Source organism: Pongo pygmaeus, chromosome 3 (genome assembly GCF_028885625.2).
Source record: "Pongo pygmaeus isolate AG05252 chromosome 3, NHGRI_mPonPyg2-v2.0_pri, whole genome shotgun sequence".
NCBI lineage: Eukaryota > Metazoa > Chordata > Mammalia > Primates > Hominidae > Pongo > Pongo pygmaeus.
The window spans coordinates 126,273,900-126,301,427 of record NC_072376.2 but is presented as its reverse complement, the minus strand read 5'-3'; the positions used below and the strand labels follow the sequence as shown (position 1 = coordinate 126,301,427).

Genomic DNA, 27,528 nt, shown 5'->3' with positions numbered 1-27,528 from the left:
CACTTCAATAAACTGATTAATCCAAAATCTAAACAACTGAAAAGCTCAAGCTCAAATACTAGAATTTCTTTGCACTCAACCCTCTTGAAAAGAAATATTAAATGTAAACATTGACTAGAAGTATCTGGTTTATCTTACTAGACTTTTAAGATTAAATCTGCTGCTATTCTGGCATCTGAAATACTGCAGCCTCATAAACTGTGGTCCTGATGCAGACTCTGAAGTATCCAAGGTGCCTTCTCAGCACCGCCACATCCAGACTGCTATCATACATGATCATTGTCTATATACTTGCATTTATCTAGTGGTTTAAAATGTACACAGTATTTTATATATATTGTCTAACCATGTATTGATATTTATTCATACATGCATGCATTTATAGACATTGACTCAGTACTAGGTGTTCAGAGTATAAACTGGTCAAGTTCTAGTTAGATATATGAACATCCTGTGATAATACAGTAAGATCAAAGTAACATAAAGCAGCTGGGTCTAAAGCACTCAGGGAGAGCAATACAGACAAAGTGACACTTGAGCAAGGTATTGAAAAAGATTTTCAGGCAGAAGAGGGAGAGTTTCTGGCAGAAGGAAAAATGACAGGAAAAGTACAGTTATCAAAGAGCCAGGACTAGTTGAGGAAAGGTGAGCCCCTTGGTGTGGCTGGAGAATATGTAAAAGCCCTGGAGAACAAAAAGTGTCAGGAGATAAAGCAGAAAAAGTAAGAAAATCTTTAAAACAGAGAACTTTGGGCTTCAGCTTCTAGACTATGAGAAGAGGGGGACTAGAAACCTTAAAGGGGTGGGGGACAATGGCAGCTCTGTTCTATAGAGTGATGATTGTGCAACAGTGAGGAGTGAGAGAGGCCGGTGTGGGAGACCTGGGAGCAGGAAGGGTCAGGAACTTCCGAGAGCCTGAATCAGAGTAGTGGCAGTGAGCCTAGAGAGGAAGAAATGGCTCTGAGAAAGAGTTGGAAGAATGTAGAATGGCTAAAGATCTATGAGGAAGAAAAAGAAAGGAGATAGCAAGGCTTCCAGTTTAGGCAGCTGAGTAGATTATGATGCCACTATCCAAGATGAGAAATTCCAGAGAGGCAACAGACTTTGTGAGAAATACTGAAGTTCATTTTGGGCACCCTGGGTCTGAAATGCCAGGACAAATTCAGATGTTTAGAATGCAGTTAGAAATATGAGCATGGAGCCTAGAAAGATTCAAGGTCTTCGAGATAGAGAATTGGCAGTCTTCAGCATGCAGTCAGAGCCAGAGGAGTGAATGAGATTGCCAAGAGTAAGCAAATGAAATAATTAAGAGGGTAAGGATGTACCCTGGGAAACATCATCATAAGTGCTAAGGAAAAATAATGATCCATGGAGGATTGGATATGGAAACAAATGAAAGAATTGAATCCAGAAGAAACCCCAGGTTTTGAGCCTGGGAGACTGGCAAAATTGTGGTTTCATTAGCAAAAATGAGTAAGTCAGGAAAACAAAGGAGTTCGATGATCAGTTTTAGACAAGTCAAAAAGTTTTCTTTCATTGTCAATAAATGATAAGACATGCTACTTTATACTTAAATTATTTCCATTTGCCAATTTTATATTTCTTAAAGGCTATCAGGTTATCACCAAATAATGTAGCATCATATATTTTAAAAAGGTCATTGGCATGGGAATCAGAAACCAATTGAGTTTGTTTTGGACCTATCATTCATTCAAATACTTATTGAACATTTCCTATATGCCATGTACTGTGTTATCTGCTGGAGTTGCAATGGTGCAGTACCACCCTTACAGAGTAATAGAGAAAACTGATTAATCGGTTACATGCAAATAAATATGTAAATACAAGTGTACTAAGTGCTTTTAAAAATCAGGTGTCAGCTATGTATGAATTCATAACATCGCGGGGACCTGACCTAACATGAGGATCAGGGAAGGCTTTTGCTTTTTTTTTTTTTTTTTTTTTTTTTGAGACAAAGTCTCACTCTGTCACCAGGCTGGAGTGCAATGGCGCCATCTCAGCTCACTGCAACCTCCACCTACCGGGTTCAAGTGATTCTCCTGCCTCAGTCTCCCGAGTAGCTGGGACTACACGTGCACGCCACCACACCCAGCTAATTTTTATACTTTTAGTAGAGATGGGGTTTCACCATGTTGGCCAGGATGGTCTCTTGACCTCGTGATCCGCCCGCCTCGGCCTCTCAAAGTGCTGAGATTACAGGCATGAGCCACCGCGCCTGGCCCAGGGAAGGCATTTTTGAAGAAAGAATAGTTGAGTTGAGATCTGATAAAAGAAGTAGGAGCAAAATGGCGGGTGGGGGGGCAGTTTTCCAGGAAGAGAGAAGACGGTACATATGAAGGGCTGGTGATAGGAGGCAGCATGTCCATTTTGAATTGGTAAAACAAGGGAGCAAGAGTGGATTGGAAAGGATAAAGTCAAAGAGTCTGAATGAGTCTAATGAAATGGGCAGAGTCCAGATTATGCAAGGTTTTGTAGTCTGTCTTCAGGTACCTATCCTGAGAGCAGTGAGAAGGTTTTAGAAGAGTTCAAATAGAAGGTTATCTGAAGAGACAGGCATTTAAAAAAAAGAAAGAGAGAGAGAGGTGGTTGCATTGTAGAGAACAGAATAGTGAAGAACAAAATTGGTTGCAGAAACACTAAGTCGGAGGGCTGTTACAGAGCTTGGACAAGAAATGATGGGTGCTTGTACCCAGAGTGGGAGTGAAGAGGAAAAAAAGTAAAAAAGAAGAGGAAGGCAAATTCAACAGAACTCAATGGATTGGATTGAGGTGCTGGATTTAGGGAGTCAAATATGATCCTCAAGTTTCTTTCTGGCTTATGCAACTGAGAGATGATCTTGCCATTCACCAAGGTGGGGATGCATGGAAGAGCAAGCAGGCTTGTAGTGGTGGAAATTCTTAAGCTCAGTTCAGTATATGTTGGGTTTGAGGTCCACTTGAGATACCCAAATGGAGGCTCAAAAATAGGCCTTGACACATAGATCTGAAGGAAAAGTCTAGGAAGGAGGTTAACAATTTGAGAGTCGTTGGAATATAGATGACTATTTAAAACACTGGTGTACACAGGACTTTAGGGATGCAGCGTGAGATAAGGAGAGGGACTCAAATTGAGTCTTTAGAAGGAATTGAAGCATTTAATATCCAGGTAGAGAAGGATAACATGGCAAATGAGAATGGGAACATGTAGAAAAGCAAGAGAGTTAAGTAAAAGGAGAGTGTTCCAAGACAAGAAGGTGGGAAGGAGTGATCAGCAAACTCCATACCTTTGGGCAATGCCTATAATCCCTTTATTTATCTGTTAAACCAAGAAATAATCACTGCATACCTGAGTATTGTTATAGTAACCAAATGTAATGTTTGAGGAAATGTTGAAATCTGTAAGTTGTTTTATTATGTAATTACTCTCAGTTCTTGGGTTTTATTTTGTTTTCAAACACTGGGATCATTCACACCCTTATCTTATTCTTGCAGGCCTCTTAGAACAAGAGCCAAAAATATATGATTTTGAAAGGGAAAATGTTCCCAATTCTTTGTGCATAATTGCATGGAAAGTAACTCCACTCAGAACCTGGAACATCTCTCCCACTTGGTTCTCTTTTTCCTTTTCCTAAGAATCTAGAAATCCCCAGAAAGTACTTTGTGTCCTGTGAGTATAGGCTTGAGTACTTCAGTTCTAGAAATAAACCTAGTAGGTAAACAGTTTCCTGTGATTAAATGGCTAGCTGTGGAGTGGAAGAAGCTTCTGGTATTCGGGGAACACCTTACTGGTACATTCTCCATTCATCGTGGTATAATTAGGGACACGTCACAAGCTCTCCACTTTCACTTTTGGAGTGGTTATTACTTGGTGTTCAGGAAGAGGGAAGGCCAGATGAGAGTGGACCCCCTCTACACACAACTTGTCTGTCCAGGCCACTGGCACAGTAACTGTTCCTCAACCTCACTGCTGATTGAGAGTAGAGCTGGCTAGCACCAAACCCTCACTCTTCCTCTAGGTCAGATGCTGGGCTTGTGGCAACAGTTCCAACCACAAGCTGACTACTATATACAAATGATTCATTTCCAGCCTTCTGCTCTCCTTTAAAGAGTCAGCTGTCATGTGCCGCCTGTGACTCACTCAAGCGCACTCTAAAGATTCCTAAGTTCCAGGCCCCTCCTAAGCCAAACGAGTCACGTTGTTTTTATGATGATACAGCACAGAAGCATCCTGGCTAATTCCCATTTGTTGTCCTGCCAGCAAAAGCACCATCGTTTCTAAGCATAAGAAGTGAGAGAAGGCAATTTGTGTTGCTTTGTTTATGCAGGACAACCCTTAAGCCAGTTGTGGCATGCAAAATACTTAAGAGTGAATGCGTATTTCCACAGTGGTTCAGAAAGTAAAAGATGGCCATATACACCCAATGGTTCTAATTCCATTTTATGCTTGTGAGGCAGTGCAGAGACTTTCAGAAACTTCAGGAAGTGATCCTAAACTCTTCACACTCTATAAACTGAAGCCTACCCTAATGAAGCTCCACGAAGGACTTTGATCTTATGCTCATTTCAAATTGGCCATGTTTTCTAAACTGTAGTTTTTCCTATCAGCTGTATATCAGACCAAAAAAAAAAAAAAAAAAAAGTCTGTTATTTGAAATGAGGATTTCATGTGAGAAAGAAGTTTTGGTGGCCACATTTTTATAATCTCATTTTCTGAGATCCTCCTCACCCGTATCCCTTATATTCCAGAATCGGGTCAGCTGTCATTAGCTTTTGCCAAATGTTCATACTGTTGAGGCCACAGACAGATGAATCACCTATTGCCTAACTGAATTAAGCTAAAATGTGTCACTGGCAGGATCCTTATTACAAAATCATGCCCTGATACCACTTCTGTCAGTATGTTTTGCTGTTGAATGTATTATTGATATTCATCAATCAAATGAGCAAGGGCAAGAAATGTTTTGGACTTCTGTAGGAGCTGTGTTATGTTACTTTATATAAATGAAAAGTAATTATGTAACTGAATATGAATTCTAACCCATATAGTGATTATTTAATATTATAGACCTCGACATTGTTAGCAGCCATATTATGGACTAACTGACTAACTTAATCACATTTTATAGGATAGTTTATTACTTGTATTTGTTATGATATAGTCTTATATAGTCTCGATGAAGTAAAATTTGGTTTATAGAAAATTTATTTTTAAATAATGTCATCACCTAGGTAACCTAAGTTTCAGAGTGAAAGTAAGCATTTAAGCTTGTGGTTAAAATCTGCTTAATGAAGATCAGATTCATAAAAAATGCAAACTGGTTTCTTTAGTCAATAAAGAATAAAACCAGAAGTCAGCTTTTTTCGTGATCAATAGCAGCCTCACTACCTCAGTAAGATAAGATGGGAAGTAACATTTTGTGATTCCCAGTCTATGTTCAGTGATTTTAAGGGAATATCACAATATTCTTAAAATCCAGTAAAATTTGATTTCTAAAATATTTCATGCAGTAATTTTGTAAGTAAGAGAACAGTGTTCTGAAATCAAGAAAAGGTTATTAGTCTCAATTGATTAAATTCACAAACATTGAGCATCTATTCCATAAAAGACATTGAACAAAGCTTTTTAGGCTATACAAGAAAATAAAATGTTCTTTGCCCTCGGGAAGCTTTTAAGTTAACAAGGAAGACACATTACACAGTACAGAAAGTTTAATAACAATTTAAAACAAGTAATAATGTGTTTTAAACTAAAGAAGGTATCAAGAGATAGCATATGCATAATTGCCAAGTGATACAGATGCCGCAGGCTTTCAAAAAAGAGAAAGAACACTTGAGACAGATGTCAGTAGAAACAAATTCACTGAATAGATAGGATTTGAGCCAAACCACTATTAATAATTTCACCAATTATGGGCTAGGAATAGAAACAAATCATGATTGGTGTTGGGTTTGACAGCTATACCTGGAGGCTTTCATCTTATTATCTGCCTGCATCTACAGTATTGATTCATATGTCACTTCTTCAATTCGTAGAGTTTACTAAAGGCCATTTGTCTAAATACAAAGGCCAATCACAGTGTCAGCATCCTTTTGTAGAGTTTGTCAAGCGGAAAAGTGAGAAAATGCAAATAATTATATAAAGTTCAATATCTCAATGCAAGATATCATCTTTACTCTAAAGATAGACATATTATTAGAATGATACTTTTTAAGATTGTTTTTAATAACATTTGTTAACTATGAAGAGAAATATGTTTACTAATCCAATCAAGTTGTTTAAGGTAGTAAAAACTAATTTTATTTTATTTTATTTTTATGTATTTTTTTTTTTTTTGAGACGGAGTTTTGCTCTTGTTGCCCAGGCTGGAGTGCAGTGGCGTGATCTCGGCTCACCACAACCTCCACCTCCCAGGTTCAAGCAATTCTCTTGCCTCAGCCTTCCCAAGTAGCTGGGATTACAGGCATGCGCCAAGCCCAGCTAATTTTGTATTTCTTTTTTTTAGTAGAGATGGGGTTTCTCCGTGTGGGTCAGGCTGGTCTCAAACTCCTGACCTCAGGTGATCCGCCCACCTCGGCCTCCCAAAGTGTTGGGATTACAGGCGTGAGCCACTGTGCCTGGCCTTAGTAAAAACTAATTTTAAAATCATAGCCTTGACCGACCTTTCAGGTGACTGTTGTTTTCAAACAAATGGAAGATAGCTGTGCTTTCCAAACATGAATGTACTCAGAGGTCACCGGAGAGTCACGTTAAAATGCAGATTCTGGCTGGGCACAGATCACACCTGTAATTCCAGCACTTTGGGAGGCAGAGGTGGGAGAATCACTTGAGCCCAGGAGGTCAAGGCTGTAGGGAGCTGTGATTGCGCTACTGTACTCCAGCATGGGTGACAGAGTGAGACCCTATCTCAAAAATTAAAAATGAAAAAGAATATTTAATATGACTTTTGTCTTTTATTCTTACCCAACTCTATATTTTTGCCTTTAGCACGAAAGCAAGAGATTATCAAAGTCACTGAACAACTGATCGAAGCTATCAACAATGGGGACTTTGAAGCCTACACGTGAGTAGCGGACGTTTACTTTGCTTTCATGCATATGGTAAATATATTTTTTTATATGAATGCATTCTTCAACATATCTGAATTCACATATTTAATTCAAGGTTTGATATGTCAACAATAGTTTTATTTCATGGTATAAATGACTAAGTGCCCCTAGGAGAGAAAAATTTATTTAAGATTTCAGAGGCCAGGCACAGTGGCTTACACCTGTAATCCTTGCACTTTGGAAGGCCGAGGTGGGAGGATTGCTTGAGGCCAAGAGTTCAAGACCAACCTGGGTGACAAAACAAGACCCTGTTTCTACAAAAAGTTTAAAAATTAGTCAGGCACAGTGGTGCACACCTGTAGTCCCACATACTTGGGAGGCTGAGGCAGGAGGATCACCTAAGCCCAGGAGGTCGAGGCTGCGTGGAGCCATGATCACATCACTGCACTCCAGCCTGGGTGACGGAGTGAGACCCTGTCTCAAAAAAGAACAGAAAAAAAGATTTCACAGAGAGAAGGCTTGACTTCTGATCCAACGATTGGAGATTTCTTTGTAAATATGCAGATGTATAACCACTCCCACATCACACACACAGAAGTCCAGATGAGAAAAGGTCAGTCCAGGCAGAGCAATTCATGTGAGCAAACACACAAAAAAATATGAAAGTACATAAAATGTGCATTTCGGCTTAAGAAATGTTTTCCCTTGCAGTTCTGCAGAGGTTCTGGGGCAGAGAAAGAGATTAGGAGGTGACATGAGGCAGCCTTCTCTCTTCAGCCAGTACAGCTCAACTTTATCTGCATCTCTTTTACATGTTTGTATCTTAAGGAAAACTTTACTTGAAGAATGGGTTCTAATGCTTATTTAAAGTTTATAAACTCCTGGATCATAGGAACTATGAAAGAAATTACTTTGCTGAAGTTAAAATAAAGCATTCAATTTAAATAGGGCCTTCTCCTTACACCGTGCAACTAATGAGTTCCACCCCAGTGAAAGACTTAAAATACAAAACAGAGATTGAATCTGATCTCTGGCTAGAAAGATCCAAAAGCTGAAGATATAATCATAAATGAGAATATAATATGATTATACCTAAATAGATAAAATATGTATACTTTAATTAAAAAACCAAGAATAAAAGCAAGAGACAAACAAACTTAGAAAAACATTTGCGAAACATATATCAAAAGTTAATTTTTTATATTGCGTGACTATGATAGAAAAGTAGAAAAATATGTAAAGAACATGAACTGACTATTATCAGAGGAGGAAATATAAATGACAAGTAAACTAATAAAGGCATGTTCATGTTTACTAATTAAGTATACACAAACTTGAATGCAAGAGCCTCTTCTCCCTATAAAATCAGCAGAGATGTAAATTCTGCTGACAGCCAGCAAGGTGCAGATACTGCAGGACAATGGTGACTTTCCTCGACCATGGAATAAAACACAATTGGGTGCAAACTTTCAGGGTGGCGGTGGTGGCAGATATGGGGGGATTAGTAATATATTTTGTTGTATAATCTGTTATTATATACCTGAAATCTTTTATAAAGGCTCACTTTACTGTAATACTATAATTCTACTTATAAGAATTGAACGAGTATAAATTTTTTATGTAAAACATGAACAAAAATTTGTGAACAAAGATATATACTGAAGCAAAATTGATAATAGTGAAAAATTGGAAACAATGTGTATGCCCAACTCTACCATTCCCATTAAGTCATCTTTGGTACCATGGTTATGTTGAGTTTCTAGCGACCTGGAAAAATATTTATGGTGTTTTTACTGAAAATTAAGCAGGACATAAAAGAGTATGTACATAATTATTACAACTACAAAAGTAAAAGGTATTAAAAGTGTCAGGTGCAATTTCTCACGCCTGTAATCCCAGCACTTTGGGAGGCCAAGGCAGGCAGATCACCTGAGGTTGGAAGTTCAAGACCAGCCTGTCCAACATGGAGAAACCCCGTCTCTACTAAAAGTACAAAATTAGCCAGGTGTGGTGGTCCATGCCTGTAATCCCAGCTACTTGGGAGGCTGAGGCAGGAGAATCACTTGAACCCAGGAGGCAGAGGTTGCGGTGAGCTGAGATTGCACCATTGCACTCCAGCCTGGGCAACAAAAGTGACTCTTTCTCAAAAAATAAACAAATAAATAAATAAAAAGTATTAAAAGTGGAATGAAACATGCCAAATTAGATTTTAAAAAGAAAAAAAGAAGTTGCCTCTGAGAGGTAAAATTATGTGTGAATTTTTTTCCTGCTTTTTTATTCTTCCCAAATTTTACATAAGCAAGTATTACTTTTATCATTAGTTATAAATAAACACCAAATATAAAATATGGACAAGATTAGCTAAATGTAAGACGGAAACTATATCAGGAGCTTCTTCTTATAACTTAAATATGTGTGCATATATGTATAAACACATGCATATACTTGTGTATGAGTGTATCAATTCTTTATCATGACCTAATAAGGCATACTTGGAATAGAAGAAATAGTAAAAATTGGAGTTAAGAAGAACAGTCTGTTTTCAGAGACAACCATTCCCTATTAAACAGTTTTTTATAGCTGTGCCATAGAACCTGCTTTTTAAAAATTCTTGTTGCTGTTATATCCTTGTTAGATACATATGATTATCCAAAGAATAAGATTATTCTCTTTTTTAAAAAATCTTTTTTTTTGCAATAGCATTTCCTTGTGGAATGATAAAAAGTTGTGTTTGTTGTTGTTAAAAAGAAAAAAAGAAGTTGCCTCTGAGAGGTAAAATTGTGTATGAATTTTTTTCCTGCTTCTTTTGTATTCTTTCTAAATTTATAAACAGATACTACTATTATATAGGGAGCAATTGTAGCCAGGCAAAAGTGTATGTTTCCTATATTCTCAGTTTAAAATAGGGTATTTTAAATAATGCTAAACCTTGGGATCACACCAGTTCACTAATATCTTTGCCTATGGAGACTTACAATCTGGCCTGATTTTGTACTTTCCAGGCAGAGCTAATCCAACAGGGCTTCCATTCGAGAGCTTTTGGGATGGTAGAATGTACTGGTGTATCCCTGTCAGCTGGTCCTTAGAACACCTGTTCAGATCACACACACCCACATGTCAAATGGCAGCTTTGTGGATCTTTCATTAATACAAAGCCTTTTATGGGGTAGATGGATGATTAGATAGATAGATAGATAGATAGATAGATAGATAGATAGATAGACACATTTCCAAATATACTGACTCTTTTTCGTGGCTGGGTAAGAAGATCCATCATGGCACCGTGATTCCCAGAATATGTTAGTACTGATGTAAGGCAGTAAGAAATTTTGGTTCACTGATAATGACAACCAAAAACCATATTTATAGAGGAAGTAATAGCCCCTGGCAGAATAAATTCTTGTTACCATAGGAACGCTGTTCTTCCCATTTTGCTTCTTAGAAAGAGACTATATATATTTGATTTTAAGCTTAAAAATGCCTGCCCAGCAGGCAGTCTGAAGTGAAGGTTACTGTAATCCTTTCCCCCATCATCTTTAAGGCACAAAGGATATCCACTGTGATTTCTACTTTTTAAAGGTATTCTTTAAATAACACCGGTTCCACGTTCTATAAACAGTACTGCACTTTGAGGAACTACAGTGAGTTAGACTTTTGAAATTTGTATTTCTGTTGAACATTTAAAAAATTTTGCCCCCCCCCCACCCAAATGGGGAATTTCTCTATGAAATTAGATGTGGCCCCATCCACTGTATTACCCTTTGGGGCAAATTAATAAACAGTCCAAAATCCTTTGATTTGTACTCCATTTGATCTACCTTGTGAACTCCCATTCATTCTTCAAATCCAGGTCTTGTCACCTTCTCTGAGAAGCCTACCCTGATCACCATAGGCCCAAAGGAAATGTTTTCTTCTCTGCATTTCCAGGGGCCTTACACACATAACACAGTGACCCTGCTTTCCATATCAAGCAACCAGTCATCATTCCCCAAGCATGCTCTGCATTTTCACAGCAGCAGACCATTGCACTTGCTGTCCTCCTGTGCCCACCACCTCCCACACACCTGGAAAACGCTTACTCATTCTTCAAAGCCCAGCTCAAATGTTCTTCACCTCTTAAACCTTTCCTGTTCACTGTCTATTAGTAATCTGTTTTTTGAGCACTTCACATTTTCATCTATTCTAGTATAGATTATTGTATTATAATTGCTTGTTTTGAAGAATATCTGCCATATAGTAAGTGTTCAGCAATTCTTTACTGAATAAATAAATTTCTCCAAAGAAAGCTCATTGGTTTTTTCCAAATATTTAAAATTGTGCACCCCTTTATTGAATCATATTTCTAGGATTAAGAAAGAAAACCAATATGAGCATTTGAACCGTCTATTGATTTCATTTTTAAAAGAAAATAAAATTAAACACAATAATAAGATGTAAGTCTTGTGGACATTGCCAGAAAGTGTAGGGTGTGATACTTTCTTTCAAGTCAATTGTAATATACATGTTTGACACGAATGTAGGATATGTGGTCCATCAAAAATTATTCCAAGGCTCAGCATGGTGGCTCACCCCTGTAATCCCATACTGTGGGAGGTCAGGTGGGAGGATCATTTGTGCCTAGGAGTCCGAGACCAGCCTGGGCAACATAAGGAAACCCCATCTCTACTAGAAATAAAAGTTTAAAAATTAACCCAGCATGGTCCTGTACGCCAATACTCCCAGCTACTAGGGAGGCTGAGCCGGGAGGATTGCTTGAGTAGTCTGGAAGGTTGAGGCTGCAGTGAGCCATGATTGCACCACTACACTCCAGCCTGGGCAACAGAGCAAGACCCTGTCTCAAAAATGATAATAATAATTATTACTGCAGAAGTATTTAATTTCAGAATCAAAGATAGTTTTATAGGATTTGGAGAGTGTCTTACACTTGGACAATAGGACTTGGAGAGCATTTTTAAAAAATAGTAAACCTCAATCAAGAGTTAGAAAAACTGGAAAATTCACCTTAAAAATAAAAAAGTAGAAATTATAAAAAGGGGCCTCCTAAAATATTGTATATTATCATGTGCTTGAACTGGATAAATTAGTTTGTTCCTATCAGAGTTCTCTGCAAAATGTCTTTTTAGAGTCTGTTCCTCAACCCACCTTGCCAAGGTTTATGATAGAACTTTCGTATATAAATGTTTTTAGAGGCTCTTTCTGTCAGTGACTGGTAAATCAGAATGTTTACACATGAAACAACAAAACACATTAAAGCACCTATTAATTGGTTATTTTCATTATTTTTCTTTTACAGAAAAATCTGTGACCCAGGCCTTACTGCTTTTGAACCTGAAGCTTTGGGTAATTTAGTGGAAGGGATGGATTTTCACCGATTCTACTTTGAAAATGGTATATTTATTCCTAATTTAATAACATGCTCTTTTTAAACCTCTCTGAATTTTTCCCAAATTTGCAGATTATTTTGCTCTTTTCTACAGAGAGAGTTTTTACCTTCATCCAGCATTTGAAACCATACAATGGTTTTGTATTCAAAATTGAAAAAAAAATATGTCAGTCTTGGCTTACAGTTTTGGTGTGTTTTAAAAAATATCTTTGTAAAAAAATTAATGTTGGCTGGGCACGGTGGCTCATGCCTGTAATCCCAGCACTTTGGGGGCCGAGGCGGGTGGATCACTTGAGGTCAGCAGTTTGAGACCAGCCTGACCAACATGGTAAAGGCTCATCTCTACTAAAAATACAAAATTAGCTGGGCATGGTGGCGCACACCTGTAATTCCAGCTACTTGGGAGACTGAGGTATGAGAATTGCTTGAACCCGTGAGGTGGAGGTTGCAGTGAGCCAAGATCGTGAGCCTGGGCAACAAGAGTGAAACTCCTTCTCAAAAAAAAAAAAAAAAAAAAAAAAAAAAAAAAAAAAGGAGGAGCCAAGATGGCCGAATAGGAACAGCTCCGGTCTACAGCTCCCAGCGCGAGCGACGCAGAAGACGGGTGATTTCTGCATTTCCATCTGAGGTACCGTGTTCATCTCACTAGGGAGTGCCAGACAGTGGGCGCAGGTCAGTGGGTGAGTGCACCGTGCGCCAGCCGAAGCAGGGGCGAGGCATTGCCTCACTCGGGAAGCGCAAGGGGTCAGGGAGTTCCCCTTCCAGGGGTGACAGACGGCACCTGGAAAGTCGGGCCACTCCCACCCGAATACTGTGCTTTTCCGACGGGCTTAGGAAACGGTGCCCCAGGAGAGTATAGCCCGCACCTGGCTCAGAGGGTCCTACGCCCACGGAGTCTCGCTGATCGCTAGCACAGCAGTCTGAGATCAAACAGCAAGTCGGCAGCGAGGCTGGGGGAGGGGCGCCCGCCATTGCCCAGGCTCGCTTAGGTAAACAAAGCAGCCTGGAAGCTTGAACTGGGTGGAGCCCACCACAGCTCAAGGAGGCCTGCCTGCCTCTGTAGGCTCCACCTCTGGGGGCAGGACACAGACAAACAAAAAGACAGCAGTAACCTCTGCAGACTTAAATGTCCCTGTCTGACAGCTGTGAGGAGAGCAGTGGTTCTCCCAGCACGCAGCTGGAGATCTGAGAATGGGCTGACTGCCTCCTCAAGTGGGTCCCTGACCCCTGACCCCCGAGCAGCCTAACTGGGAGGCACCCCCCAGCAGGGGCAGACTGACACCTCACACGGCCGGCCAGGTACTCCAACAGACCTGCAGCTGAGGGTCCTGTCTGTTAGAAGGAAAACTAACAGAAAGGACATCCACACCAAAAACCCATCTGTACATCACCATCATCAAAGACCAAAAGTAGTTAAAACCACAAAGATGGGGAAAAAACAGAGCAGAAAAACTGGAAACTCTAAAAACCAGAGTACCTCTCCTCCTCCAAAGGAACGCAGTTCCTCACCAGCAACGGAACAAAGCTGGACAGAGAATGACTTTGACGAGCTGAGAGAAGAAGGCTTCAGACGATCAAATTACTCCGAGCTACGGGAGGATATTCAAACCAAAGGCAAAGAAGTTGAAAACTTTGAAAAAAATTTAGAAGAATGTATAACTAGAATAACCAATACAGAGAAGTGCTTAAAGGAGCTGATGGAGCTGAAAACCAAGGCTCGAGAACTACGTGAAGAATGCAGAAGCCTCAGGAGCCGATGCGATCAAATGGAAGAAAGGGTATCAGCCCTGGAAGATGAAATGAATGAAATGAAGCGAGAAGGGAAGTTTAGAGAAAAAAGAATAAAAAGAAACGAGCAAAGCCTCCAAGAAATGTGGGACTATGTGAAAAGACCAAATCTACGTCTGATTGGTGTACCTGAAAGTGACGGGGAGAATGGAAACAAGTTGGAAAACACTCTGCAGGATATTATCCAGGAGAACTTCCCCAATCTAGCAAGGCAGGCCAATATTCAGATTCAGGAAATACAGAGAACGCCACAAAGATACTCCTCGAGAAGAGCAACTCCAAGACACATAATTGTCAGATTCACCAAAGTTGAAATGAAGGAAAAAATGTTAAGGGCAGCCAGAGAGAAAGGTCGGGTTACCATCAAAGGGAAGCCCATCAGACTAACAGCGGATCTCTCGGCAGAAACCCTACAAGCCAGAAGAGAGTGGGGGCCAATATTCAACATTCTTAAAGAAAAGAATTTTCAACCCAGAATTTCATATCCTGCCAAACTAAGCTTCATAAGTGAAGGAGAAATAAAATACTTTACAGACAAGCAAATGCTGAGAGATTTTGTCACCACCAGGCCTGCCCTAAAAGAGCTCCTGAAGGAAGCGCTAAACATGGAAAGGCACAACCGGTACCAGCCACTGCAAAATCATACCGAAATGTAAAGAACATCGAGACTAGGAAGAGACTGCATCAACTAACGAGCAAAATATCCAGCTAACATCATAATGACAGGATCACATTCACACATAACAATATTAACTTTAAATGTAAATGGACTAAATGGTCCAATTAAAAGACACAGACTGGCAAACTGGATAAAGACTCAAGACCCATCAGTGTGCTGTATTCAGGAAACCCATCTCACGTGCAGAGACACACATAGGCTCAAAATAAAAGGATGGAGGAAGATCTACCAAGCAAATGGAAAACAAAAAAAGGCAGGGGTTGCAATCCTAGTCTCTGATAAAACAGACTTTAAACCAACAAAGATCAAAAGAGACAAAGAAGGCCATTACATAATGGTAAAGGGATTAATTCAACAAGAAGAGCTAACTATCCTAAATATATATGCACCCAATACAGGAGCACCCAGATTCATAAAGCAAGTCCTGAGTGACCTACAAAGAGACTTAGACTCCCACACATTAATAATGGGAGACTTTAACACCCCACTATCAACATTAGACAGATCAACGAGACAGAAAGTCAACAAGGATACCCAGGAATTGAACTCAGCTCTGCACCAAGCGGACCTAATAGACATCTACAGAACTCTCCACCCCAAATCAACAGAATATACATTTTTTTCAGCACCACACCACACCTATTCTAAAATTGACCATATACTTGGAAGTAAAGCTCTCCTCAATAAATGTAAAAGAACAGAAATTGTAACAAACTGTCTCTCAGATCACAGTGCAATCAAGCTAGAACTCAGGATTAAGAATCTCACTCAAAACCGCTCAACTACGTGGAAACTGAACAACCTGCTCCTGAATGACTACTGGGTACATAACGAAATGAAGGCAGAAATAAAGATGTTCTTTGAAACCAACGAGAACCAAGACACAACATACCAGAATCTCTGGGATGCATTCAAAGCAGTGTGTAGAGGGAAATTTATAGCACTAAATGCCCACAAGAGAAAGCAGGAAAGATCCAAAATTGACACCCTAACATCACAATTAAAAGAACTAGAAAAGCAAGAGCAAACACATTCAAAAGCTAGCAGAAGGGAAGAAATAACTAAAATCAGAGCAGAACTGAAGGAAATAGAGACACAAAAAACCCTTCAAAAAATAAATGAATCCAGGAGCTGGTTTTTTGAAAGGATCAACAAAATTGATAGACCGCTAGCAAGATTAATAAAGAAAAAAAGAGAGAAGAATCAAATAGATGCAATAAAAAATGATAAAGGGGATATCACCACCGATCCCACAGAAATACAAACTACCATCAGAGAATATTACAAACACCTCTATGCAAATAAACTAGAAAATCTAGAAGAAATGGATAAATTCCTCAACACATACACCCTCCCAAGACTAAACCAGGAAGAAGTTGAATCTCTGAATAGACCAATAACAGGAGCTGAAATTGTGACAATAATCAATAGCTTACCAACCAAAAAAAGTCCAGGTCCAGATGGATTCACAGCCGAATTCTACCAGAGGTACAAGGAGGAGCTGGTACCATTCCTTCTGAAACTATTCCAATCAATAGAAAAAGAGGGAATCCTCCCTAACTCATTTTATGAGGCCAGCATCATCCTGATACCAAAGCCTGGCAGAGACACAACAAAAAAAGAGAATTTTAGACCAATATCCTTGATGAACATTGATGCAAAAATCCTCAATAAAATACTGGCAAACAGAATCCAGCAGCACATCAAAAAGCTTATCCACCATGATCAAGTGGGCTTCATCCCTGGGATGCAAGGCTGGTTCAATATACGCAAATCAATAAATGTAATCCAGCATATAAACAGAACCAAAGACAAAAACCACATGATTATCTCAATAGATGCAGAAAAGGCCTTTGACAAAATTCAACAACCCTTCATGCTAAAAACTCTCAATAAATTAGGAATTGATGGGACGTATCTCAAAATAATAAGAGCTATTTATGACAAACCCACAGCCAATATCATACTGAATGGGCAAAAACTGGAAGCATTCCCTTTGAAAACTGGCACAAGACAGGGATGCCCTCTCTCACCACTTCTATTCAACATAGTGTTGGAAGTTCTGGCCAGGGCAATTAGGCAGGAGAAGGAAATCAAGGGTATTCAATTAGGAAAAGAGGAAGTCAAATTGTCCCTGTTTGCAGATGACATGATAGTATATCTAGAAAACCCCATTGTCTCAGCCCAAAATCTCCTTAAGCTGATAAGCAACTTCAGCAAAGTCTCAGGATACAAAATCAATGTGCAAAAATCACAAGCATTCTTATACACCAATAACAGACAAACAGAGAGCCAAATCATCAGTGAACTCCCATTCACAATTGCTTCAAAGAGAATAAAATACCTAGGAATCCAACTTACAAGGGATGTGAAAGACCTCTTCAAGGAGAACTACAAACCACTGCTCAAGGAAATAAAAGAGGATACAAACAAATGGAAGAACATTCCATGCTCATGGGTAGGAAGAATCAATATCATGAAAATGGCCATCCTTCCCAAGGTAATTTACAGATTCAATGCCATCCCCATCAAGCTACCAATGACTTTCTTCACAGAATTGGAAAAAACTACTTTAAAGTTCATATGGAACCAAAAAAGAGCCCGCATCACCAAGTCAATCCTAAGCCAAAAGAACAAAGCTGGAGGCATCACGCTACCTGACTTCAAACTATACTACAAGGCTACAGTAACCAAAACAGCATGGTACTGGTACCAAAACAGAGATATAGATCAATGGAACAGAACAGAGCCGTCAGAAATAATGCCACATATCTACAAGTATTTGATCTTTGACAAACCTGACAAAAACAAGAAATGGGGAAAGGATTCCCTATTTAATAAATGGTGCTGGGAAAACTGGCTAGCCATATGTAGAAAGCTGAAACTGGATCCCTTCCTTACACCTTATACAAAAATCAATTCAAGATGGATTAAAGACTTAAATGTTAGACCTAAAACCATAAAAACCCTAGAAGAAAACCTAGGCATTACCATTCAGGACATAGGCATGGGCAAGGACTTCATGTCTAAAACACCAAAAGCAATGGCAACAAAAGCCAAAATTGACAAATGGGATCTAATTAAACTAAAGAGCTTCTGCACAGCAAAAGAAACTACCATCAGAGTGAACAGGCAACCTACAAAATGGGAGAAAATTTTCGCAACCTACTCATCTGACAAAGGGCTAATATCCAGAATCTACAATGAACTCCAACAAATTTACAAGAAAAAAACAAACAACCCCATCAAAAAGTGGGCAAAGGATATGAACAGACACTTCTCAAAAGAAGACATTTATGCAGCCAAAAATCACATGAAAAAATGCTCACCATCACTGGCCATCAGAGAAATGCAAATCAAAACCACAATGAGATACCATCTCACACCAGTTAGAATGGCAATCATTAAAAAGTCAGGAAACAACAGGTGCTGGAGAGGATGTGGAGAAATAGGAACACTTTTACACTGTTGGTGGGACTGTAAACTAATTCAACCCTTGTGGAAGTCAGTGTGGCGATTCCTCAGGGATCTAGAACTAGAAATTCCATTCGACCCAGCCATCCCATTACTGGGTATATACCCAAAGGACTATGAATCATGCTGCTATAAAGACACATGCACACGTATGTTTATTGCGGCATTATTCACAATAGCAAAGACTTGGAACCAACCCAAATGTCCAACAATGATAGACTGGATTAAGAAAATGTGGCACATATACACCATGGAATACTATGCAGCCATAAAAAATGATGAGTTCACGTCCTTTGTAGGGACATGGATGAAATTGGAAATCATCATTCTCAGTAAACTATCGCAAGAACAAAAAACCAAACACCGCATATTCTCACTCATAGGTGGGAATTGAACAATGAGAACACATGGACACAGGAAGGGGAACATCACACTCTGGGGACTGTTGTGGGGTGGGGGGAGGGGGGAGGGATAGCACTGGGAGATATACCTAATGCTAGATGACGAGTTGGTGGGTGCAGCGCACCAGCATGGCACATGTATACATATGTAATTTACCTGCACATTGCGCACATGTACCATAAAACCTAAAGTTTAATAATAATAAATAATAATAAAAGAAAAAAAAAAAAAAAAAAGAAAAAAAAAAAAAGTAATGTTGATTGAATACACTTCAAGCAAGTTGCAGTTAACGTATAATATAAGCCATAAAGCAGTTACAAAAAATGTTATTTCATGTTTTCATAAAACTATATATAAAAAAATTAGGCAGGCACACTGGCTCATGCCAGTGATCCCAACACTTTAGGAGGCTGAGGTGGGAGGATAGCAATAGTTTAAGGCCAGAAATTCAAGACCAGTATGAGCAACATAGTGAGACCCCAGCTCTACAAAGAATATAAAAATTAACCAGGCATGATGACAAGCACCTATAGTCCTAGCTACTTGGGAAGCTGAGATGGGAGATCACTTTGAGCCCAGGAGATTCAGGCTGCAGTGAGCTATGATCATGCCACTGGACTCCTGCCTGGGTGACAGAACGAGACCCTGTCTCAAATTTTAAAAATAAAGAAAAAATAGGAGGAAAAAATTTTTAAAAACCACACCATGCCAAAATATTTAACATAGAAGAGTGCTTTCAAGCATATGTGATGCTTATTTTCAAAGTAAAATGAAAATGAAGGTGAGTAATCAGATAAATCTTTCAATTCAAATTTTAAGACTTGTGGTAGTTTCAGAGGAAACAGCCACTTTTCAAAGAAGGTGACAAAAGAAGTTCATCCTGCAGAAATCCTTCAGATCATCAAGAAAAATGTAAACCAGGAATTCCCTTTATCCTTCTCTTTTTCCTTACACCTAATGACATTAGACATTATGCTGTGTTTGCATATTGCATTAAGTGAATTTACTATTTTTGTAGAGATCTTATTGAATTATAAAAGAAATGTACTATAGGAATGATTAGGATAATCACATAACTTTCAGTAATTATAAGCTTTGATAAGAATGTCTGCCTTGGCATGGATTTTCGAATTAAGATGTGTTGAATGAGTTACTTTTTCTTATATGCATTAGACATTTACAAACAAATAAACAAAAAGAACTATTTGATAAATTCTCTTTAACAAAATTTCAGTAAATGTTATCATATTCCCTATATTCCAGTGTTCTGATAGCATCTCATGTTTCCTCCATCTAACTCTCTATCGACACCATCTGATCCCTAATGAAAGAATTAACCCATTAATATTTTAACCTATTTCAGTATAACACTATATATCATGTTCCATAAATATCATTCCTTCATAATGGGGTATTTAGGTGACTATAATAATATTTTATATAATTTGAATAGATGTTTTCTGAGAATGGAAAGCATGTTTGGATAACAGCTAAAAACAATTGAACCTTTTCTAGTGATCTAAGAAAGAAACAGCATCAGTACATGATGTGCACTAAATCCTCCTCGTATCTCTTGGTGACTGAATAATTAGAATTGGTAGCTACTGTGTCAAAACACCAGAGGCTGGAGCACAGTGAGGGCTACTCAGTCAAGGGAAAGAGCTAGAAGATCAGAATCAGGCTATGTGCCAACACCCCATCTTGAATGTTTATCAGATGATCACAGTGGACTATCATAGAATGGACTCTGGTATGTGGAGGAGTCAGAGGATGAGATGAGAAACAAGTTCATAGGCTTGTTCAAAGGCTACCGCTAGCCTTATTTTGAAGACAGTGATGTCTATACCTGAAACTTGATATATTTCCCTTCTCCCACGTACTTCACCAACTAACAAAAACAAACACCACCACAAGATCCCTGGTCAGCTGTCCCAGCAGTTAATTCCTGGAAAAGACAGGCACTGCTTGGCACACCTGGGCCGGGCCTTCTTCACCTCTCTTCATATTGTGATTTCTATTTCTAACCACTTTCCATTGTAAATAAATATATCTCTCCAGCTTTTTCACCCAGTCAAAATTTCCAGAGAGCATACAAATGCCTGTAAAGGAAACCAGATAAAGACTGTATCCACTTTCGTTCTTTTTTTGCTTTGTACACTACCTAGTATCCGATTAGTACAAATAGTAGATTAATTAACTAATTAATTAGTGAGTGAATAAATGTCATTTCATTTATTGGTCCTAACTGAAGTTATTACTGGTTTTAGTTTCCTTTACATAGAAACTAAATTTTGCTTTTCGTGTTTTTCTCTTTCAGCTTTGTCCAAAAGCAATAAACCAATCCACACTATTATTCTAAACCCTCATGTACATCTGGTAGGGGATGATGCCGCCTGCATAGCATATATTAGGCTCACACAGTACATGGATGGCAGTGGAATGCCAAAGACAATGCAGTCAGAAGAGACTCGTGTGTGGCACCGCCGGGATGGAAAGTGGCAGAATGTTCATTTTCATCGCTCGGGGTCACCAACAGTACCCATCAAGTAAATATTTCCAGGCTGTCAGCTTCTTTGTTAATACACCCATGGTCAGCTCCTTCTACTTATTCCATTGTTAATAGCATGGTATATGTTATTTAATGCTAGTAGTTGGTTACACTGATGAAAATAAATGCCTTCACGGGAAAGGTTTATGATTCTCTGGGAAGATTAATCAGATCAGCCATTTGTGGGTTGAAACTTGCTATAGAGCAGTATATGATAGATTTAGACAGGACTAGAGACTACCTTATCAAAATCTCACAGGGTTAAATCTAGGGGATTTGTATAATAAGGCAAAATATTTGTGACTTCATTTTCTCAATTGACAGAAGAAGGGGATATCAGAGGAAAACATAGGGAGGAGTTTCTAAAATGGCCAATACATTATCAGGAGTTTCATTTCATAGATGATCCCCTAAAGCTCAGTTAGAGAGACAGCATTTAAAAGGCCATTGTCAGGTAGTGCAATGTCATTCTCACCTCACCACTCTACCTCAGATATCATTTGCTTTTCCAGTCAGCGATTAGGCACATATTTATTGTGAATCTCCTAGGTGCTTAATCTGTGCCAGATTCAACACAAGGTACAAGATATTGCTTTCAAGGAACATGTATTCTCATTTAGCCAATCATTGATTCTAAAGGAAAAAAATGATATAGTAAAGTTTATCATCAACTTCAGAATACAGTAGAATTAATGAACAGTGTAGTAAACTGTTTATAACAGTTTGGATGTACACTTTGTGTATAAGATAGAATTTTGGACAAAATCTTAAATGATGAGTAGAATTTAGAGACATAGAAAGATTGAAAAAGCAAAGGAGGACAGTCCAAGCTAAAGGAGCATCATGAAGAAAAGTATAATATCAGGATTTAGTTTAATACGATAGAACATTATTGGTAAGGAAGGCCAGTTACAACTAAAGAGGAATAATTGAAAATAGGCTTATTGGTAAAGTGGAGTGAGATGAAAACAAGAAGAGTTTAAACTCAGTGTAGAAGTTTGGTCCACTGTTGATCTCTTTCCAAATTCTCTCACCAGGATCACCTGTTAATATTTGGGATTTGGAATGAGGGTTCATACAAACAGCCATTCAACTCACTCCAGAGAATCCATCATGATTTCTTAGTTTGATAACATACCACAGTGGTTTTCAGAGGCCTTCTGTATAGCCTTAATAATTATATATCACTGTTAGATTTGTAAAAAGTGGGTCAACAGGGACAAAAATCAAACCAAACCAAACAATAGGCTGAAATTTATTCCCAAAACCATAGCTATATAATTAAGAGAAAAACACAAGAGGAATATGAAGATAATGAAGACACCTGTTTTTGTGTGTTTTTTACCCCAAAGAGGTATAGCATAAATCACCAGTTAATATAGAAGGGGTTACATTCATACAGTCCAGGGGTTAGGTTTTTTTGCAATTCCCTGAAGTGTTTATGGGATGAAGCCTATTCAAGAAAACTTCATTTTATGCCAGGTGGCTTAAATGGGGCTTCTCTTAATAGGCCACCCTGTATTCCAAATGGGAAAGAAAACTTCTCAGGAGGCACCTCTTTGTGGCAAAACATCTAAGGCCTGAAAACCATTCACATATGGGTCTTGTAAGTAACATCCTGCTCCGTGATACTTTGTGATTGGAGCTGAATGAAAAGCTGCATGGCTGTTTTCCTTCCTTTTGAGGATATTTTTTCATGCATAATATTCAATGAAAAACGCACAAGGTCTTTGAAAATTCATAGCAATTTTGCATGAGCTTTTGAATCTAACATTCAGCCCTATTTGGTAGCATAATCCTTATTTTAAAGATAATAAACAAACACTGAAAAGAATTTTTTCCAACATGTGGATTGTGTCACGTTAGAATCCTGAAGTTTTCACATCAAAAGTAAATTATGTCTGGGTCAGTTCAGATAACTCTCAATTATCCGGACTTAATTTATATTAAGCTTTAGAATCCTTTGGTGTCTTAACCATTCTTTCAAGAGGTTGCAGTTCTATAAGCAGCTGGCTATGGCAAATGTGTAAATCAATTTGCTGTGCCTGACTGAGTATAATGGTACTTGACCATGAGGACAGGCCACAGGAGGAAGTCAAGCTGAAATTTAAAACTCACAAAAAGTGGGTAATTCCAGAGGATAATTGAAAGTTGACTGTAATTAACTTCATGCTTTTGTCGTTGTTTTTAATTAATTGTTTCTTAGACTTGGGTTACAAGCATTCAGATAGGTATGGTGCTGTTGTGAATATTTGCCTCATTCAGAGAACTAAACCTTATCAGAGCTTTTAACAAATAGTGCTCCCAGCTGTTGCTTTCAACAAAGGAGAGCTCCAATTAAAGAGAGTAATCATGTTCTCTCTACTTTTGAGACTATATTCCTTGTTAAATTGACTTCTAGGTTTGATTTCCCAAGGAATCTAATAATAATAACAGAAGCTAAGGATGAACTTGAATTTTAAGTCTATTTCAACAAAAGGATTATATTCATTTACTAATTTGTCCAGTAAACAGGAATGCTTAAGTTGTATACTTGGATTTAATAATGTGACTGAAGCCTGTGTCTCTGTCTCTTTATTTTTAGCTTAGCTTTGTGTGAAAAAATAATTAATACTGATTTTCTATTGTAATACTCTCTTTGTGTAACATTGTATATTTCTTCTTGTAATGATCACAAGCAAACATCTCTTATACATAGTGTTTTCAATCTATTTGTTAGCCAAGTTATAAAACTGTAGCCTAGTCAAATCTATGGCAAAGCAATTTGATGATATTTTGTAAAACAATATAATTTATTTCTTCCTCCCCCTTTCTCCTTTCAGCTAAATATCAACAGTGCCACTTCTGCATTCTCTGTTCTCAAGGCACCTGGATGGTGACCCTGGGCCGTCCTCTCCTCCTCTTCATGCATGTTTCTGAGTGCATGAAGTTGTGAAGGTCCTACATGTAATGCATATGTGATGCATCATCTTATCATATATTCCTTCCTATACATTGTTTACACTTCAACTACGGGGATGTTCCACGCAAACTTAAATTACTGTTGTCAAAACTATAGGGGGAGATTAGACCAAAAAAAAAAAAAAAATCCACAATATTCAAAGTACAACTCTTCATCAGGTTTCTCTGTTAATGCCAAGATTTAACAGACTTAAGAACTATTGTTCTCTGAATGACAGTTTGTAAGAGAAATGTAAATTTTTTAGAACTCTTTGCTGTTAATCTGTTTTGGCTTGTTTGGGTTTTTTTTTTTTTTTTTTTTTTTTTGAGGTAAAAAAATACACCTTCAGTTTCCTGGTGTGATCCTGGTTAAAATGGATGATTTTCCATTGAAAGTTTTTCTGATTAACAGTTAAAGTGGGTTGATATGTGGGCAAAATCACTTATGAAAGTAGAAGCAAGAATCAGTTGGTTTGCTACCACATAAAGCCATGCTGTTTTTGGTCAAACTGTGTAAACTGGAAAAATTCACATCATTACTGAGTTTAATCACTTTAGGATATATTCACATTGTTTTGGTGAATTTGCTGAATTGAATTGTTTCTCTTTCTCAAATCTGTGATCTCTTTTCTTTATCCTGTTTCTTTGTTTCTTTCGTTTGCTTCCTTTTTTATTTTTCTTTTGTTCCATTCTTTTCTTACTTTTTTCCCTTTTCCTTTTTTGGGGAGGCCGGCTAGTACTGTGTGAGAAAAGAATAAAAGTGAAATTTGCATAATGAAGGTAAAAGGGAAATAAAAGTCTTTTGAAGGTAGCTAAACTAGCACTTTTGATCATCTTCAGGGCCCACAAAAATGTTGTCAAGATTTTAAAGGTTTATAATTCTGCTTAAGCTCTAGTTTGGACTTAGGTATCCTAACTATGTTGGAGGTATTTGCATTGTTTAAAGTTAGGATAAAAGCAAGTTCCTCCTGTGACTGCAACGTCTTACTGATTGGGACAGTTGCCAGGAGGATACCAAGTTGATAGCAGAGAGGGTTTTATGTAAACGCACTCACCTCCGCCTTGGGGAATGAAAGGGTCACTTCTGCATCATCACTAGCTAGTTTTCTAGCATTAGAGAGGCTTACAAATGTTTGCCATTCTCATAAGTGTTTTGAACTTGATCTTTGTGACTTGTGCTTTTTTAGCTTCTCTCTTGAATCAGAGTATCATTGTCTTCCTCCAAGGAGTTAGGATTTCCCAGTTTAAAACAAAAAGGGAAATGTCCTAGGTTTTCTTTGTGCTTCTCATTTTTCCTTTGTTGATTCAGTTCCTGTGATTTTTGTTCTCTTCCCTGAAATGCTTTACAGTGCATGGACTCTCCATCATTGTTATTTTAACGATAGTAATTCACAGTCCTCAGAAGCCTATTTTCAAAGCAGAAGCAAAAAAGAAAAACAAAACAACAAAAACAACCCTTCCTCTTTTCTCTCATCTCACCTTTCTGTGTTGATTACTAATCATCTTAGATATTATTGCTAGTGGATGTATGGTAGATGGGTTGAAGCTTTTCTGATAATTATTACACAATTTAAAACAATATATATTTAAAATAAATATATACAGTAAATATATTGAGCCATGTTAACCTGCCAATGAGATCTGTGAAAAAATAATGGCCTCATTTTTCCCTTTTTAATTTCTTTTACCCTTTTGTGAAGCAGCTATACGTGGCATACATGTATTTAAAGAAAAAAAATAGGTGTAGAGTGTTTTTTTTACACTTTTAACTTAGCATGTGGTGTTGAAGTATTACTGTAGATCAAGTTTGTCTTCCGCACTAAGATGTGAGGAAATTGTGATTTGTTCTCTCCACCACAAATGAATTACACATTTATTATCTTCTATCATTTTGAAACACTGCAGTTTACCATGGGACACTGTATATATTTCTTGCCATAATGGTAAATGACTGATTGATATATTTAAGAGTTAATAAATTTGTGATTTCTGCTGACAGTGCGTCCATCATCTTTATTTCTTCGTAAGAGGTACTGTATTTATGCCTGCATGGTGCTGGCCAGTGTCAAGGGCAGTGTGTCCTACTCTGGTCTCATTTAGTACATAACAATTTGCACTTGGTGAGAATGGCAAGTTAATTGCTCTCTATGAGCAAAACAATGGTCTCTTCTGGGAAAATGTTGCTGAGATCAATATAGTTAACAACTAAGACTCCTAAAAGCTTCTCTAAACTGTACCCACCAATCCAGCCTTCATATGGCTGCTTTTTTTTTTTTTTTTAACACGAACCTGTCCTTGTAACGCTTTGATGTTATCATTTCTGGGATACAGGCAAGCACCCCAGCTCCTGCTACTCCCCAGCTTGAACTTGAGCATACATGGATGCTCAGCTTCTTTTGATTTGCTAAAAACATCACACTTGCTCACATGCCTGTTTATGCTGTTCATGTTGTTTATGTTTCTTACCTAGAATAAATAGTCTTCCCCTACTTCTTTTCCCGACTTCTTACTTTTTCCTAAGATTCAATGTACAGCATCAGGCTCCACAGCAAACCTTCCTAGGCCCTATTCTGGGTTTGCCTTCCCTCTCAAAACTTAAATAATAGATTGTATTTACCTCTCCTGCCAACCACATTGTTTTGAAAATAAATATATTTCTATCTGTGTCTCCTCTACTGCAATATGTCTCTATGGGCAAGAACCGTGTATTCATCATTGCATTCCTAAACCCAAACCAAGGCCAGGAATGGAGATATCATTGATAAATAATAGTTGTTGAATTGAGGCCAACCCCTTTTGATAACAGAAGCCTCAAGGGGTACTCAGATAGTCCTTGATTTAATGATGGGTTCTCTCACCGTTGTCTTGATGCTCTGAGCAAGTTACCTCTTCCCTCTGAACCTCAGTTTCCATATTTGTAAAATGAGAATAAACATACCAATTTAATAAAGATATTGTGAGGATTAATGGGTACAGAGTGACTAGAATGATATTTGATAGAAATTAAATGGTAGTATAACTATTCTGATCACCGATATTAATATTCCTATTATTATTATTTACTCGGGAGGGTATACAACTTTTGTTTTGCTGTTGGGCTGCCCTCTATGTAGGTTTACTATTAATGCTGAGGATATACTCGGACTCATGTCTCAGCAGGAGGCTGAGAAACACCAAATGAAGTGGTCATCTAGCTGAATGTAGGAAAAATGAAATGTAGTAGTAAATCAGTATATTCTAAGGAAATTTTCAAGGAATATTAATCTTAA

The 27,528-nt window shown here is 38.1% G+C and overlaps 1 protein-coding gene across 21 annotated transcripts in view; it reads left to right on the top strand.

The window, feature by feature from the left end:
- CAMK2D (calcium/calmodulin dependent protein kinase II delta) overlaps positions 1 to 26,255 on the top strand; it is a 316,681-nt gene extending 290,426 nt beyond the window's left edge. For 8 of the 21 annotated variants that reach the window (XM_054486326.2, XM_054486339.2, XM_054486331.2 and 5 more), the window contains 5 exons: positions 6,984 to 7,059; positions 12,339 to 12,433; positions 21,089 to 21,317; positions 22,830 to 22,925; positions 24,142 to 26,255. In XM_054486326.2, the coding sequence (XP_054342301.1) occupies positions 6,984 to 7,059; positions 12,339 to 12,433; positions 21,089 to 21,317; positions 22,830 to 22,896 (467 nt within the window). In that variant the 3' untranslated portion in view covers positions 22,897 to 22,925; positions 24,142 to 26,255. Of the gene's footprint in view, positions 1 to 6,983; positions 7,060 to 12,338; positions 12,434 to 21,088; positions 21,362 to 22,829; positions 22,926 to 24,141 lie in introns of all 21 variants that reach the window. The other 13 variants (XM_054486351.2, XM_054486344.2, XM_054486336.2 and 10 more) reach the window with 2 other exon arrangements.
- The last annotated feature ends 1,273 nt before the right edge of the window (positions 26,256 to 27,528 follow it).